This window comes from Callorhinus ursinus, unplaced genomic scaffold (assembly GCF_003265705.2).
Source record: "Callorhinus ursinus isolate GAN/ISIS: 27379988/994484 unplaced genomic scaffold, GSC_fseal_2.0 scaffold23, whole genome shotgun sequence".
Classification (NCBI taxonomy): domain Eukaryota; kingdom Metazoa; phylum Chordata; class Mammalia; order Carnivora; family Otariidae; genus Callorhinus; species Callorhinus ursinus.
The window spans coordinates 21,033,579-21,050,237 of NW_027397085.1; the positions used below are offsets into that span (position 1 = coordinate 21,033,579).

The window sequence follows — 16,659 nt, forward strand, 5'->3', positions numbered from 1 at the left end:
CAATTTAAGCATCTTGAGGACAGCACTTAGAGGCTATTTTGTTTCCACCACCTTAGCCAATAGTAGAAATAGAGAGCTCTTAATAAGAGGTAACTGTTTGTCATGAACTATATGAGACTATCACTTACACTTTTTCATTTAATTGTCAAATAGTCCAATGTCATAGTCCTATATATCTCCCTTCCCCTCTTCCCCATTTTGGAGATGAGGAATATTGAGGCCTAGAGAACTAAGCAATTTATCCATGATCCACATGATCTACTAAACACAGAGGTGGGACATAAACTCAAGTCTGTCTGACCCATAGCCCATACTCTTAACCAGAAATTCTCAAAAATGGCCTGGCATCAAAATCACCTGACAACTACTACATCAAAATCTAAAGAGATGGAACTCTAGAATCACTAAAACTTTCCAGGAGATTTTAGCACAACCAGACCAAAGATTTGTTAAGCTCTACTCCCAAATACTACATTATATTTCTTCTAAATGTCTGTTTGAATGAGTGAGTGAATGAATGAATGATGACTGTAATTCTTCCTTTGATAATCCACTTCTACATTAAGGTTTACTCTCAAACAATGATCCATGTTTTAAAAGGCAAGGATTCCCAAGAGATTATCTCATAACCTCAAGGATTGGCCCTTAGTTGAACAAGGCTTCTATTCCTCCTGGATCCAGATCATCTACTGGGTCAGACGTTATCATTGACACAGGCTCCTAAGGTGGTCCAGAAACATTCCCCCTGCTTGCAGTTATATCTTCATGCCCTCCTTTGTGCTTCTCTGTCTCTCAAAAAAAGGCTTTTTTTTTTTTTTTTTTTTTCTGTGTCAGGTTCACCAATGCACAGTGAGACCTTTTGCCTGCGTAGAGGTCTTTGGTCTGGCTGGCAGCTTCTTTGAAAGGCTCGCCTCAGGCTACTTAAGCAGAGGCAGCACACTTGTCCTTCAGCAGATGGCTGGATAAATGAAATGCAGTTTTAGCCATACAGTGGAATATTATGCAGCAGTGAAAAGAAATGAAATATCTGTATATGCTATAATAAGAATGAACCTTGACAATGTTATGGTATAGTGGAAGAAACCAGTTATATATTGTATGATTCCATTTGATAGAAAATGTTCAGGATAAGCAAATCCATAGATTAGTGATTGCCTAGGGCTGAGAGAGTTTGGTGAGGAATAGGGAATGACTGCTAACAGGTATAGGGTTTCTTTTTGGGGTGATAAAAAGTTCTGAAATTCATTGTGGTGATGATTGCTCAATATTGAGAATATGCTAGCACCACTGAATTAATACACTTTTAAAGGGTAAATTTTATATGTGAATTATATCTCAGTAAAGCTACCCAAAAAGCGGGGTGGGGGGTAGGCAGCACAGGGTGACAGAAGCACTGTAGTAAAATTATACACGAGAATCATGAGATTGCCCGATACCCATCACAACCGGAAAAGGCTTCACAAAGTTCTCCTTCACCAGGAAGATGTACGGGATCATCCTTATGAACTGATGCTCATGTTACCATATCCATAAGCTGACTCTATCAGTAACTTTCTGTGATGCTTTTTTCTGTCTTGGACATGTTTCTAGTTGGTTGTTTTGGTTTTTTTAAGATAGATTTATTTATTTATTTATTTATTTATTTATTTATTTATTTGACAGAGACAGAGAGAGAGAAGGAACACAAGCAGGGGGAGTGGGAGAGGGAGAAGCAGGCTCTCTGCCGAGCAGGGAGCCCAATATGGGGCTTGATCCCAGGACCCTGGGATCGTGACCTGATCTGAAGGCAGATGCTCAATGACTGAGCCACCCAGGCGCCTCTGTTTCTAGTTTTTTAACCCTCTTCTTTTCCCTAGCCCTTATGGGACTAAATTAAAAATAATTCCCGGACATAAAAAAATGCATGAAGTCAGGCACATAGTATTATATTTTGGGGGAAAGGATTATAGATTAAAATGTAAAATATGACTATGGCAGTGCACATTTCTGCTGCAAGCATTACCAGAAAGCTGGTACTCATTATTTACCATGGCAGAGAAGAATGTTCAAGCCAGTAATAATGTTTAAAAGGAAGACATGATTCCATCAAAATCTCCATGTGTCAGAGTTACTACGTCCTTTTTCATCCCCATGGCCATGGGTAGATTCAGGGCTGTCTTCCACTCACCTGGACCAGTGAGGCAGCCTGATTTCCTGCTTCCTGTGTGACCTACCCTGGGAACTCACTGTCCATCACACTGCCTGAGCTACCTCTCTAAAATGCAAACATGAGGCAGTGCAACCCAGGGCATCACAGCCTGGGTCCCAGTCTTGCATGAAGGCCTCACTGCCTATGACTCAGTCATTTTAGGTAAGTTAATTCATCTTTCTGTGAATCGTTTCCCCCTATTTTTAGGGAGGACGAAATGAGAGCAGTATGTCAAGTGCTTAGTCCAATGTCTAGCTCAAAGCAGTCAGTCACTCTAAGCTCTTATTATTACACTTATATTCAAATGCTTTGTTTCTACATAATGAAATGGAATCATTATCAATGAAACCTAACCATCAGTCGTGCAGGAACCTGTACAATCTAACCCAGTTTGTCTTCTCCCTGTTCACAACCTTCTCTAAATGCGTCCAGCAAATTTGTGACTCCCAGTGCTTCTCAAGCTCTTTCTCTGTCATTCCTGTATCTCTAGTCAGAAAGGAAGACCATAAGGCTATGAAGTGACTGAAGTTTTTCTCAAATTCCTCCTTTCTCCATGTTCTGAGAGCACTGTAGGGGGCTGAGAGAAGTTGACCAAAGGGAATTATATTTTATAGGAAAAACAAACAGGACCCCTGGTGAACTAGAGAAGAGGAATGATGGATACAAGAAGAAAGGAGGGCTTCTAAGCTTAGATCTGGAACAATTGGGCCCATGGTGGTGCATTTATTGATATGGGAAAACCCAGAGAGAATGAAGCTATGAGGGGCTAGTAATAAAGACACCCATGTTAGTTAGATTAGGTTTGATCCACCAGTCAGATATCCAAGTAGATTTGGTAAGTAAGATGTTCAATATGTGAGTCGGGGTTTGGGGAGTGGTCAGGGCTATGGATATAAAATGGGGAGTCATAACCCTATTGGTGGGGTCATTGGAGATAACTTTGGGGAACCCAGGGGACCAGCAATGTTTAGAGCTCAGCTAGAGGAAGAGAAACCTGTTAAACAAAAACATGTGAGTTCACTTTCCTAGCACCTGCTTGAAATTAAACACTGTCTTATTTATCTTCGTGCCTAGTAGTATTCATCATAAAAATCCAGTAAATGCTTGTTAATTCATTTCAATTCTAAAAGCAAAGAATGGTAGCCCCTTTAACATCTCCCAGCTATACACTTCAATGATTTGGCAACATTTGCAAAATAAGCGTGAAGAAGGACTCCAACATCCAGCTTAGGGTAGAATATGGTGGACAGTTCCATGACTTCTAGAGACAGACTGGTCCTCGCTACCTCCTAACCTCTTCCTATCCCTTTCCCTAGGGTCACACTGCAAAGGGCATGGCCCCAGTGCTCATGTGGGGATGGCAGAAAGCCCAGGATCCCAGCATGGTCCACCAGGCTGAATACCAGGGGGCTTGAGAGAACAGCAGCTGCTGGAACATATGGGTGACCAGTAGGAATTCCCCTTAGTTTTGGACCGAAGCACCTCCATGTACACAATACCCAATTTTCTGAAAGGTTGTGTGAGAAACTTTCTCTAGTATCTTGTCATGTTTTTCCCATTGACTTTCACAATTTGGTATCCATATTTTTCTGATCTCCTCATTCCTGTGACACATTTAAGAATTTGTAAATCAAGACACATCCCTTTTTTTCCCTCTCTTGTTGATGCTGTTCTGTTTAGGGCTGCATCATCTTTGACCTTGGCGAGTTCAGTAGCCTTCTGTCCAGTCTCCCCACTCCTAGTTTCTCCCCACTCTGCCACCAGAATAACACCAAAGCATTTCCTGTTAGGGTATCCACCTGCCAAGAACTTCAGCAGCTTACCCATTGCTTACTGAAGAAAAAAAAAAAAAAAGGATTCCAAAATCTTAAGGTTGGCATTCCAGGTCCTCCACAATCTATCATTTCCAGGCAACCTCTCTAGCATTACTGCCCATCAGCCATACTCTGGGTTAATTGATCAAGCCCTCCTTTTCCCCACGAAATACTTGCTGTGATTTTTTTTTTTTTCCTGTATCTCAGCACCTGCCATTTCATTCACTTGGGATGCCTCATCTGTTTCTACATCTGTTAACATCATGCTCCTTAAGTTCCAAGCAATGCCGCCTTCTTCAAGGAGATTCCTTAGTCACCTCATTGGAGGGAGGAGTCCTTGTGTATACTTCTGAAACAACTAGTGTTTATTTTTTTAAAGGCAGTTATCAGATAGGTGACGGTGATGATTATGATAATGATGAAGATAGACGATGATGATAGATAGATAGATAGAAAAGTTTGTCTGTCTTGGGGCTCTTATTTTCAGTCTCAACATGGTGTGCCTACCATAGCACAAAGAAGGAACTCTAACAATACTGACTGAATGAATAAATGAGTCACCCAATTAACCCAGTATAACTAACCCCCCTCCTATTAGTTTATCCATTGTATGATTCTAGGTCTTTTTATATAGAATTTTCTTAAACTGGGGGCTCTCTATGGGGTGACATGAAGTCATCATATAGTTGACTTCCTTTCACAAATACCAGCTGACTACCTGGTACATCACGGGTCTTACGATGGATTCTGAGAAGCAAATTGTGAATAGGATTAATGCATTCCTGCCCTCACAGAGTTTACAGATTCATGGAGGTGTGACCACCATTAAATAATGAGGGCATGTAATAATCTAGAGGTGCTTCCAGGAAGAACTGATATGGAAGCTGAGACCTGAAGGAGTCATAAAATTTAGCCAAACTAAGCTGTACGTGTGTGAGGCTGTGAGGATGAGAACACAGGAGGACTTGTGAGGAGGCTGGGCAGAGCATGGAGAGAAATGAACAATGTAGGGAAAGTCTTTATGGGAAGAGAGCAAGAATCAGAAAATTAAAGGGCATTTCTGGAGTGCCTGGGTGGCTCAATCAGTTAAGCCACTGACTCTTGATCTCAGCTCTGGTCTTGATCTCAGGGTTGTGAGATCAAGCCCCACACTGGGCATGGAGCCTGCTTAAAAAATAATAAAAAGCATTTTTTGTTGTTGTTTTTAGAGAGAGCTAAAGGGGGGGAGGGGAGCAGAGGGAGAGGGAGAAATAGACTCTTAAGCAGGCTCTGTGCCCAGCGCGGAGCCCGATGCAGAGGCGGGGCTCAATCTCACAACTCTGAGATCATAACCTGAGTGGAAATCAAGAGTCACACGCTTAGCTGACTGAGCTACCCCAGGCATCCCGTAAAGGGGATTTCTTAGGGCTGGAGAGTAAGTGAGTGAAATGGAGGAGATAAGATAGGGGAATGGGCAGTTTTAGACATAAAAAGCACTCAGATATGAAAAATATACTCAAATACTCATAGGTCTTTGGAGGATTTTGAGCAGGGCATTGGAGGACAAGACCATGTCTTTCGAAAGATGGCTCTAAATTCATGTGCCAAGTGGATGGGAGGATCTGGGGGCAGGAGCCCTCAGGAGCAGGCTCATACAGGGAGCTCAGACTGAGCGAGCCTGCCTGGCCCCGTGGCCCAGGTCCCTGCCACAGCCGTAATCGCCGTCTCTGCCTCTCCCCAGGGCTTCCAGGGCAGCGGCTGAGGAGACCTTACCAAGGAGCACCACGCAGTAGATACTGAGACATTGCACCCACGATAAGAAGCAGTAACATGGCAGCACCTGTTTGAAAGGCATTCGAAGACTCCCTTCAGAAAGGAACAATGTCCAAGAAAGGGCGAAATAAGGGCGAGAAGCCCGAAGCGCTCATCGTCGCCCTTCAAGCTGCCAATGAAGACCTCAGGACCAAGCTCACAGACATCCAGATAGAGCTGCATCAAGAGAAGTCCAAGGTGAGTGAGGCCACCTGGGGCCACAGCCTTGAGAACGGCTCTGGCCCAGCTCTGCCCGCTGGCCCGCCCCGGTGGCTCCTCTCTGCCAGTTGCCATGGAGAGCAACAACCCCTGTCCTTATGGAGAGTCTCTTGTGTGTGGCAGGAAGGACTCGAGCGCAGGATTCACGGAAGGGGAGGATAACATGCTGGTGAGACTGATGCCTGCCTCCTCAGGAAGCCAGAGCTAAACACTGAGATGACCTGCACCCCCACTACCCTCCCATCACTTGTATGACCCTGGGCAAGTTCCACTCTGCCCTCTATGGGATCTCCCTGCTTTGGTACAGAGCAAGCTTTCTAAAGTACATCACATCAGGTCACTGCCCTGCTCAAACCCTTCCGTGGCTTCCGACCTTTCTCAAAGTCAAAGGATTTTCCCTACCACTGCAGGATGTTTCTTCCTCCTGTCTTTGACTCCTCTGCCGCTGCTTCCCCCTCCTGCACCCCGTGACTCCGTTCCATCCTCTTTGCCGGATCAAGAGATAGGCTGATCACATTTAGGGCCTTTGCCTCCCCTCTCCCCCCAGGCAGCTGTGTACCTGTTTCAGGTGTCAGCTCCAATACCTTTCATCTGCCACAGTGTCCAAGACACAACACCTGCCATGTCCAGTTACTCCCACAGTCTATTTTGATTCATTTCATAGCGATTTATGTATTTATCCATTTCCTTGTTTAGTGCTTATTTCTACCGTCCAGTGTCATCTCCACGAAAGCAGAGTATCCCTAGAGCTTAAATAAATGTCTAGAACTGAGAAGCTTAGCATGGGTTTATTGAATGAGTAGAGGAACGAATGAAAGGTGATTCATTTCCTTATACCTTAGCTTCTTCATCAGTAGCATGTTACTATCTCATTGAGCAGTGATGAGGGTCAAATTAGACAAGTATATAAAGCAGTCGTGATGATTAAGTGAGAAAATTCCTATCAAGTGCTCAGTGAGATTCCTGGCACATGGTACACTCCTAAACAGTCATAGTAATAGTCTTCCTAATATGCTTCCTAATATGCATGTTAGTCGTTACTAACAAGACTCAGGGCAGTCTCTTTACTTCTCTGAATCTCATCTCATACTTGGATATGCTAAACTTATCTCTCCAGAGTGATGTGGATCAAATAGGGTCATGGATAGGAAAGCATTTTCAAATACCCGACACACATAAGACATTTTTGCTCCCTGCAAACCAGAGACAGCCGTGTCAGCACGAAGTTGCCCTGTTTAGATAACTCTTTGTATAGTAACAAAAAAAAATGTTCCTGATGAAGCTATCAATCAAAAACCAATATCCTTATTCTTTTTTTATCTATCTCTTCTTCCTTGACATTACTAGTAAATTTTAATCATTTATTTTCCCAAAATTCTATTTCTCCTGGTTTCAGCAATAATAAAGCTTGGATCGCCCAGTGTCCCTTGCCTCCTGTCTCAGCTAAACCTTATAAACCTTGGATAACCAGACCCCAGTGTAAAATTTGTGGAGGAAGTCTTTTTCCATGAAGCTAAAAGGAATATGATATTATAAAAGCAAACAAACAGAACAAAACAAAACAAAAACATTTGTTTGAGAGTCAGAAGATTCAGGGCATTGTGTTTATCCCTCCTCGGGGACAAATTGTAGTGTCTCAGTATCTTGATCTGTAATTCAGATGACTGAATCTGTTTCTCCATATCTGTAGCTCTCAAGCCTCACTGTGCATTAGAATAACCTGGGGGAACTTATTAAAATTGAGACCTTTGGGCCCACAGTCTGAGGATTTTGATAGAGCAGGCGTAGTGAGGACCAGGGCTTGGAATTCTAGCAGACGGTCCAGGCAGTCCCCACGGACGTAGTTCTGTGTTGGCAAACACAGCACTCTTAAGATTCCTTCCAGGTCTGACGGTCTAAGAACATTTCATTGGTTTTAACTTTCCCTGGGGCAATGTCACATTTCAAGGGACGCAGACTCCTTTAATTGTAGTAAGGACAGGATGACAAACTACATTCATAGCGAGAAGCCTGTCGGTCTAGAGACTAGTAACTATAAACTGACAGTGATTTACAGAGAGCAGACTCATGAGGTCTCAGAAGGGCAGAGGTCCTGCAGACCCTACCACTGCCAATTTTCCACACATTCAAGCTTTTTAAAAGGGGTAAGTAACTCTTGAGCCTGGACTGGGCTGCCTGTTTATCCAGGGCCTGGTCTCTAAGTTGGCAGGTCAAGCATAATCTCCCCTTCCTTGGACAAGAGCCTGAAAGTCAGTCTCGTGCATAAAAGCACTGTCCTTAACCTTTTCTCTGCTGACTACCCCCCATCTCTCTCTCCGTGGCAGTTAATTACGATCCCAGCACAGGGACTAAAACAAAGCCCCATTGCCTGTCAGCAGCCTTCCCCAAAGAGCAAAGGGAATTTAGAGGGCAAGCAAGTCATAAAGCAGTTTTATTAAAATAAATATGATTGTGTTTCCAAAGGCCCAGGCTTTCAGAGAGAGAATATAAACAATGCCAAGATGTGAATTCATATTCTCAGTTTGGCTCCTAGTCTATGATGATAAAATGACAATTCAGCTATTGGGAAATGGGCTAAAGAGTGGAAACCTTTGAAGCCATGGAGCATTACTCATTTTTCCAGAAAGACACATCACCCCTTGACATTTACAGAACACACTGCAGACAGAGCAGGGGCATAAATGCTTTAAACTGATTATATAAATAGCTACACTTTATTGAATGTTTACTATCTGTCACACGCTATCATAAGCACATTTCATCCTGACATAATCTCACCTCTTTCGTGAGTACCACCTGGTGACCCTGAGCAGGTTACAGAAATCCCTCGGTGTTTTCCTTTCCTCATCCGTCAAATGGGAGAATAGCAGTGTCTACTTCATACAGATGTATGTGTGTGTGTTGGTCTTGAGTGGTTAGTTTGTGTCAAGCATGTTAAGTATTATGATTCAAGGGGCACCTGGATGGCTCAGTCGGTTAAACGTCCAACTCTTGGTTTCGGCTCAGGTCCTGATCTCAGGGTCCTGCGATCGAGCCCCGTGGCGGGATCTGTGCTCACCGTGGAGACTGCTTGTCCCTACCCTTCCCCCTTTGCCCCTTTCCCCACTCAAGCTCTTTCTTTCTCTCTCAAAGAAATAAATGAAATCTTTTTTTAAAAAAATATTATTTAATTATAGGTGGGTGTTGTTATCCCCATTTTACAGATGAGGAAACTAAGATTCAGTGAAGTAAAGTAATTCACCCAGAGTCACATGGTAGGAGGTAGCAGAGCTAGTTCTTTGAATTCCTTTGCCTCTCCTCCAGAGTCTATGTTCTTGTTTTCTTTTTTGATATATTTTCCCTAGTCTTATTGAGATACAATTGATATGTAATATTGTATTCATTTTAGGTATACAGTGTAATGATTTGACACATGCATATATGGTGTACAGTGTAATGATTTGACACATGCATATATTGTAAAATGATTACAACAGTAAGTTGACTCAACACCCATCTTCTCACAGTTATAAATGTTTTTTCTTGTGATGAGAACTTGTAAGATCTCTCCTCACAACTTACAAATATACAATACAGTATTGTTAACTCTAGTTACCATGCTGTACATTACATAACCAGAACTTATTCATCTTATGACCAGAAGTTTGTCCCTTTTGACCCCCTTCACCCATTTCTCCTACCCCTAGCCCCCTGCCTCTGCCTCCGACAACCACCCATCTCTTCTCTCTATCTGTGGGTTCAAGTTTTTTAGATTCCACATATAAGTGAGATCACACGGTATTTGTTTTTCTGTCTCTGACTTATTTCATCTAGCAAGATACTCTCAAGGTCCATCTGTGTTGTTGCTAATGGCAGGATTTCCTTCTTTCTAATGGCGTAATGATATTCCATTGTGTGTGTGTGTGTGTACTTGTTATATACATATTATATAACATGTATATGTATGTAATATGTGCACTTTTTCTTTATCCATTCATCCACTGACGGACTTAGGTTGTTTCCAGGTCTTGCACTACCTACGTTCTTAAAAAATGTGAAGGTCTTGAAAAAACTGGAAGCCTTAGGCAAAGGAAAAGAGCATATCAGAAGTTTACTCTCCACTATTAAGCAAATTTCAAATGAAGAAACAAAGTGTCGGGAGTGGGGATACAAACATACCTGAATCCTCTCCTAGAGGTCTGCATTTCCACTGCAAGGAAATGAAACAAAAAGATTAGACATAATCAACATCTAATGAATAGAAATTTGTCTAAAAGATTTGCCAAGCAGTGATAGGAACAAGCAGGTAAGTAGGTCATTCTAACTGAACTCCAAACTTAACGCCCAAGAAGGCGGAACCAGGGCGCGGAGAGGAGAGGACACACAGCGGGGCCTCGGTGCCGTGTGTACTTGTCATTTCTGAGCCTGCATTTTCCCATCTATAAAGTGAACACATTGTGGGCAGTAAAGAGGTGCTACGGTCCTTCCAAAATGGTAGGAATCGGTCAGGGAAGGCAACCATGTGCTCTAGCTCTTCCTGCACTGAGACAGCTCTCAGGACCTTCAGGTGTCAGCCCCACTCTGACCACCTGGTCCAGGTAATGCTCTGACATCCATTTACTCTATCACATCACCCTGCTCTATCTTTGGCATAGAACTCTGTACTGCCTGAAGTGATTTTGTTTATTTGCTTGTGCATCGTCCACTGCTTAACTGCCCCCTTCCTGTCCCCAGTAAAATGTAAGCTTCTTATGCGTAAGAGACCATGTCTTCTTAAGGGATCCCCTAAGGAAGGCGTCCTCCGCGCTCTGAATGCTGCCTGGCATGCCGGAGACACTCAGTAATACTTGTGGAATACATTTTCATGTTCCCGTTTAAAAACTTTCCCAACAACCCCATGACATAAATACTGTTACAGTATTTATTTTGATGGAAAACCCCGGGCTTGGGCAAAGAAAGGATTTCCACCCAGGTCTGTCTTTTTTTTTGGACCAGCGCTCTAGCCATTAGGCTTTGGTATTTTCCTCTGTTTGTCTCTCCTATGGACAGCGTGAGGCCATGATCTGCTGCCCAGGGGTGTGTGAGCTCGCTAGGCATTGCTGTGAGATGTGGAATCCACCCACTGATTCTCCCTAGGGCTTCCTACTCTCCCTCAGAGGCAGCCTGCAGTCTCGGTGAACCCCACGGGCACAGTGACAGAGGGCTTGGAGGCCGAGGAGCAGACAACAGGGCTCCAGGCTGGGAGCAGCAAAGCGGCAGGCCTGAGTGGCAGGGTTTGGAGGAGTCAGCTCCAGACAGGAGTTTGCACTCCTAGAACAGCCCTCAGACTGCAGAGCAATTTCAGTCCTCCCAGCGAGCCTACTGTGTATTCCAAATTGTATTCCAATTTCACTGAGAAAGAAAACGAGTTCTAACCGTTTAACTGATGTGCTCCCAGTGACACAGCGAGTAGAGGAGCCAAAATGGGAATTCCCAAATGACCTGGGTAATGCTGAGTATCTTGTTGCCTCTAGAACTCCCAGAAAATCAGCCAACCCTTGTCCTCAAGTGACTGCTCCAGAGCCTGCCTCCATGTTCAGCGCCCCAATTTGGGATGCAGTATTTCTTGCTTTATGCACCTTTGGTTTTGTTTTCAGGAAGCGTTGTGTCTAAAAGTAAGAAATGAAAAAACAAGCCTTGGTACCTCTGCAGATTGTATAAAATTTCCCCTATACACAACCTTCGTATGGTGGTAGCTTCATTATCTCCTGATTTCGAGTTACTTAGTGCCCATGAGACTCCCTGCGTGCCTACTGTGAGTTTAGATCTCCCGGAACATCCAGTGCAGATAATCCACACCAAAGCTTATATGTTAGCTTGTCTTGCCTAGGTAACCTGTCAACTTCCTCACCATGGACAAGGCCATCCAGTTTTTCATCCTAGATTTCTAAGGTCACATTAAAGCTCAAACATCACCATCTTTATCTTGGCAGAATTTACACTGGCTTTCAAAGGCCAGACTAGAAAGGAAAATATCATGTGAGGCCCGCGTGGGGTAATAGTCATGAATGTTCCTCCTGACGCAGTGTAAGCCCTCCCCAGTAGGCTTAAATTTTCCTAGTGATTTTTTTCTTCCGTGAAACCTCCAGAGGAGAAGGGATTTGGGATCTGTATCTTCCGAAGCCCTGTTCAGGGTTCATTCCCTTACCCTGTCCCTCCCCACTCCTGCACACACATAATCTGAGTTTCTTCCAAGTTAAGATTAGATGCCACCAGTGCCAGGGAACTCAAGATATCCCCCGGACCCAATTTTACCTTCGTTTTCAAGGTTTCTGTTAGGAAAATAGTTATTATGGTCTTAATAATATAGTAATAGTCATGTTAGTCTTATCCTGATAATATGGGTTCTTACACTTATGTCCTTGGCATTAATATAGCATTGCATGATATAAAAATATCAATATGTCATCAATATTCGTCAAAATTGATACTGTACTTTTTAACCATGTATTAATAATTATTAATCTCCCAGGTGTTCCAGCCTTTCCGAATACATTATTTTGATACATTATCTAAGTCAGCCCTCACCATGACCATATGAGAATGAGACCCCCAGTCCCAACTTACACTTAAGAAAATGGAGGCTGGGGGATGTGAACAGCTTGCCAGAGGTTTCAGAATAAACAGGGTGGGGGCGCCTGGGTGGCTCAGTTGGTTGAGCCCGACTCTTGGTTTTGGCTCAGGTCATGATCTCAGGGTGTGAGATTGAGCCCAAGAGCCCTGAGTCAGGCTCCGCACTCATCAGGGAGTCTGCTTCTGCCTTTCCCTCTGCCCCTCCCCCAACTGGTGTGTGTGCACTCTCTCTCTCCCCCAAATAAATTAATTAATTAATTAATTAATTAATAATTTTTTTTAAAAAAAGTGCACAGGGAGGTCTGGGACCTGACCCAGACCCGGGTCCTGGCCCATGCTGGGCGCGAAGCAGCCTTCTTCACGCTGTGCTTGGGCAGAGACTTGTCCTCACCTTTCTCATCTGACATTCGGATGACACAGCTACTACCTACATCACAGAGCTGCCAAGGTTAAATGCGGTGATGTGTGTGAAGCCTTTAGGAAGCTGTGTAACTCACAGTAAGCCCTCAATAAACGCTATTATGTGATCCAGCGGAAATGTTTCAGAGAAACATTTCCACTTATCAAAATTGATTCTTCTACTATTTTTTTCCACTTCAAGTATTATCTTTATATTTTTCATTGTTAGTCAGGAGCAGTTCTTTCTATTTTTGTGTGCGATTTACATTAAGATAGTAAATTCTGTTTTCTTACTGGTATAATCTGAGCTGCAAATAATTTTCAGAAAACAGTTTTACTACAAAAATTTTAATTGGCTTTTTTCCTTCCCAAATGTCAGTCACATCCTTTGTGTCTCCTTCGTAGTGAAACACTTCTCCCAAGCTTAAAAAAGAAGTCATACCTAGAAATCCTGCAAAAATGCCAGTTTCCATGGCAACCAAAAAAAGCAGACATGAAAAATGCCAAATGTAATCAATCAGTGCCTTTGAATTTTCTCTGGGTTCTGTGGATTCCTTTAAGTGATGGACAAGAAGGCCAGTGTTTGTTTGTATTTGTTTTTATCTTCAGGCTGGGATATATTTTCCATACATCTGTATTTTCATTTTTTTTCTTTTTCATTCATTTCCAGTGTACACACAAAAGATCAGTATTTATAATTTTAGAGAAATGACAGGATCACAGAGTGAAACAGTCTAACGTGCCTGTCAAGAGTTTGACATAAATAATTTTGGGTCATGAATATCTCCTCTTATATCCAGTAATAATAGTATCTTGCATTTCATAGTACTTTACAGCTCAGGGTTCTTTTCCATGCATTAGCTAATTTAACCCTAAGAATAATCCCATTATGGGTAGTTTTTAAGTGTAATCAAAGATCCTCAGAAGGATAAAGCAACTTTCTTAGATTAGCTGTGAAATCAAAATGCAAACCCAGAATTCCTTATCCTTTGTCCATTTTTACCAGTTTTTTATCGTTCCCAGAAGAACTGATAAAATTTCCCTAGTAAGTTGCTACCTGACAGCCCTGTAGTCATGATACTGTTGCAAATGCCTAATGTAAGTACATGCTGCTGAAATTGATGATGGCTAATTTCCTATTGCTTGAGTTAGAGTTAACTTTCCCAAGGTGGGGATGCAAAGTAAATTATCAGAGTTCCTAAATCAGTGAAAAATAAGGTCTCTTTTTTCACAAAAACTGTATTACTAGAAATCAGCAAACTTTTTCTGTAGAGGGCAAAATAGTGCATATTTTTGGCTTTGTGGGCCAGTCTCTCTGAGACTGCTTAACTCCATTGTTGCATAAAAGCAGCTGTAGGCAATATGTAAATAGAAGAGCATGGCTGTGTTCCAATAAAATTTTATTCACAAAAATGGAGGCGGGAAAGTATTTGTTCCATGGGCTATGGTTTGCCCACCCATGGTAGAAGATACTCACTTGAGTTTAATCTAGAAAAATGGGGAGTAAGTTTTATGTTGTCCTTACGGAAGCACTGAGAGAAATATCGAGTAGAGGACAGGCATTCTTATATATGCACGGTGTACCCTGGGAAGGGATGGATGCTCTAGGAAAAGGGGTTGCTCCAGAAAACCCTACAGATCTGTGTTCCCTAAGCTATATGACAGGATACATTAGTCTTGCCTCTGGTTATAGGGCTAGCTAGGGAAACATACTGGCATACATTCTTTAATTGCACACACACTCTTGGGCTCCTTATCATGTGTTGTGCTGGCAACCACTGGGTAGACAAAGATGAACAAGGCTCATCAGCAGCTCTCTAGCAGTTTGCTGTGTGGAGTAGGAGCAGGAGAAGAGGTGGTGAGGACAGACAAGTATACAAAAAACCATAAGCATGGCATAAAGAAAAATGTGGAAAGGAGCAGTAAGGAGGTTTTAGCAAAGTGCCCTGAAAAGACATAGGCAGGAGAAATGAGGTTTGTCCTCATTTGGTGGTCAGGGGTGGCATGAGTTTAGGGGGCGACATCTAGCTGGCCATGAGGGATGAGAGGATCCCAAAGGAAGCTGAGGGAAGGGCTGGTCGGGAAGAGGAAACCGTAGGCATACAGGTACAGAGAGTCAGGGCGTGTGTAGGGAAAAGCATAATTCCCGGGGCCTGCACTGTGGGACAGGTGAGGAGAGGTACAGGAAGAAACAGAAATAGGAGCTGGGAGTCCAACCAAATCTTCTGAGAGCCGGAAAGGCGAAGCTGAGGTGTTGGGGTTTTATTCCACAACATAAAGGGGCCCTGGGTGATTTTTGAGCAAGTACATAAATTGGATCAGAACTGGGCTTTACCGGAGCACCTGGGTGGTACAGTTGGTTAAGCATCTGACTCTTGGTTTCGGCTCAGATAGTGATCTCGGGATCAGTATAAAAATTATTGCTGAGGTTTTTACATTCTCTACCTTACACTAAGACCTCAAAATCTGGTGTGTATTTTCATTTAGAGCAAGTCTCAGTTCAGACTTGGGATATTCCAAATGCTCAGTGTAGCAAGTGGCCACCGTATTGAACAGCACAGCTCTAGAGCATATGTAATAATAAGCATCCAGGAAGGGACCCTGGCCGAAGCTGGAGGCAAGATCAAAGATAGTCATTTAAGGATGCCCATTTATTCTCCCAAGTCTCCTTGTGCCCTAAGTCCTTTTAGAATAACCAACACGGTAATAATTGCTGTGCCTTTAAAGTAAAATATTCATAAATTGCCATGTGGACTTAGAAAATCCTGTTCTAGCCAAAGGTAGGTACTGTTAAGGTAAGTAGAATCTCACACGCTTTACATGATAATTACAAGAGCCTCAATAAGGAGTTTGAATCTTAACATTTTTCAGCCGGAGAGGCTCTTCACAATTATTTCATGAAGCCTTCCAATTTTACAAATGGCAGAGACCCAGTTTCACTGAACCGAATATTACTCCTGGGGTTGCCTAATTCTTCCCTTTTTCCAGGTGACTGTGTGTGTGTGTGTGTGTGTGTGAGAGAGAGAGAGAGAGAGAGAGAGAGAGAGAGAGTGAGTGTGATTCTACGGTACGCGACAGAGGCAGAGAAACAAAGACAGGCAGCCGAGCCGAGGAGCTGGGAGAAGGACGGTAGTAAAGACCATTTGCTAAGAGGCTTCTCCAAGCTACACATGCCGGGGCCCCACCCTGATCTACTGAATCAGAGCCAGACTCCCAACCAGATTAAGGTAGTGCCACGGCTAATCTCTAAGGAGACCCCTATTATCATCGGAAAGAAAGAAAACACAGGAGATTTTGTTTAACCAAAATACCAGAAAGGTCTAAGGGTTAGAAGGAATACCTTATTAAACTGCTTGGAGAGTTAGTCAGTGGCGGGAGCAGGAGCGGTTGCTGAGTGGGGCAGGGAAGGACACAAAGGGACATCCGTGGAGCACACAGAAGTAGCAGCCACCAGACCTCTTGAACAGAGAGATGGCCCAGTGAACTGCAGTGTTTGGGGCTGGTGTGTGTGTGTCTGCATAACGTTTGGGGGTAGAACTCAGTTGCCGTAGGAAAAAAAGGTGAGGTTGAGGGTATATCAACTGGCTTCATTTCCCCCATTACAGCAGCCAGAAAGGAAGAGGGAAACAGGAGAAATATTTTATAATATCACTTTGG

General features: G+C 43.2%; 1 protein-coding gene across 5 annotated transcripts in view; it reads left to right on the forward strand.

Annotated features, from left to right (window-relative positions):
- JAKMIP2 (janus kinase and microtubule interacting protein 2) overlaps positions 1-16,659 on the forward strand; it is a 134,524-nt gene that overhangs the window by 57,007 nt on the left and 60,858 nt on the right. For all 5 annotated transcript variants that reach the window (XM_073905491.1, XM_073905492.1, XM_073905494.1 and 2 more), the window contains exon 2: positions 5,723-5,991. In XM_073905491.1, coding sequence (XP_073761592.1) covers positions 5,863-5,991 — 129 coding nt within the window. In that variant the 5' untranslated portion in view covers positions 5,723-5,862. The remainder of the gene's footprint in view (positions 1-5,722; positions 5,992-16,659) is intronic.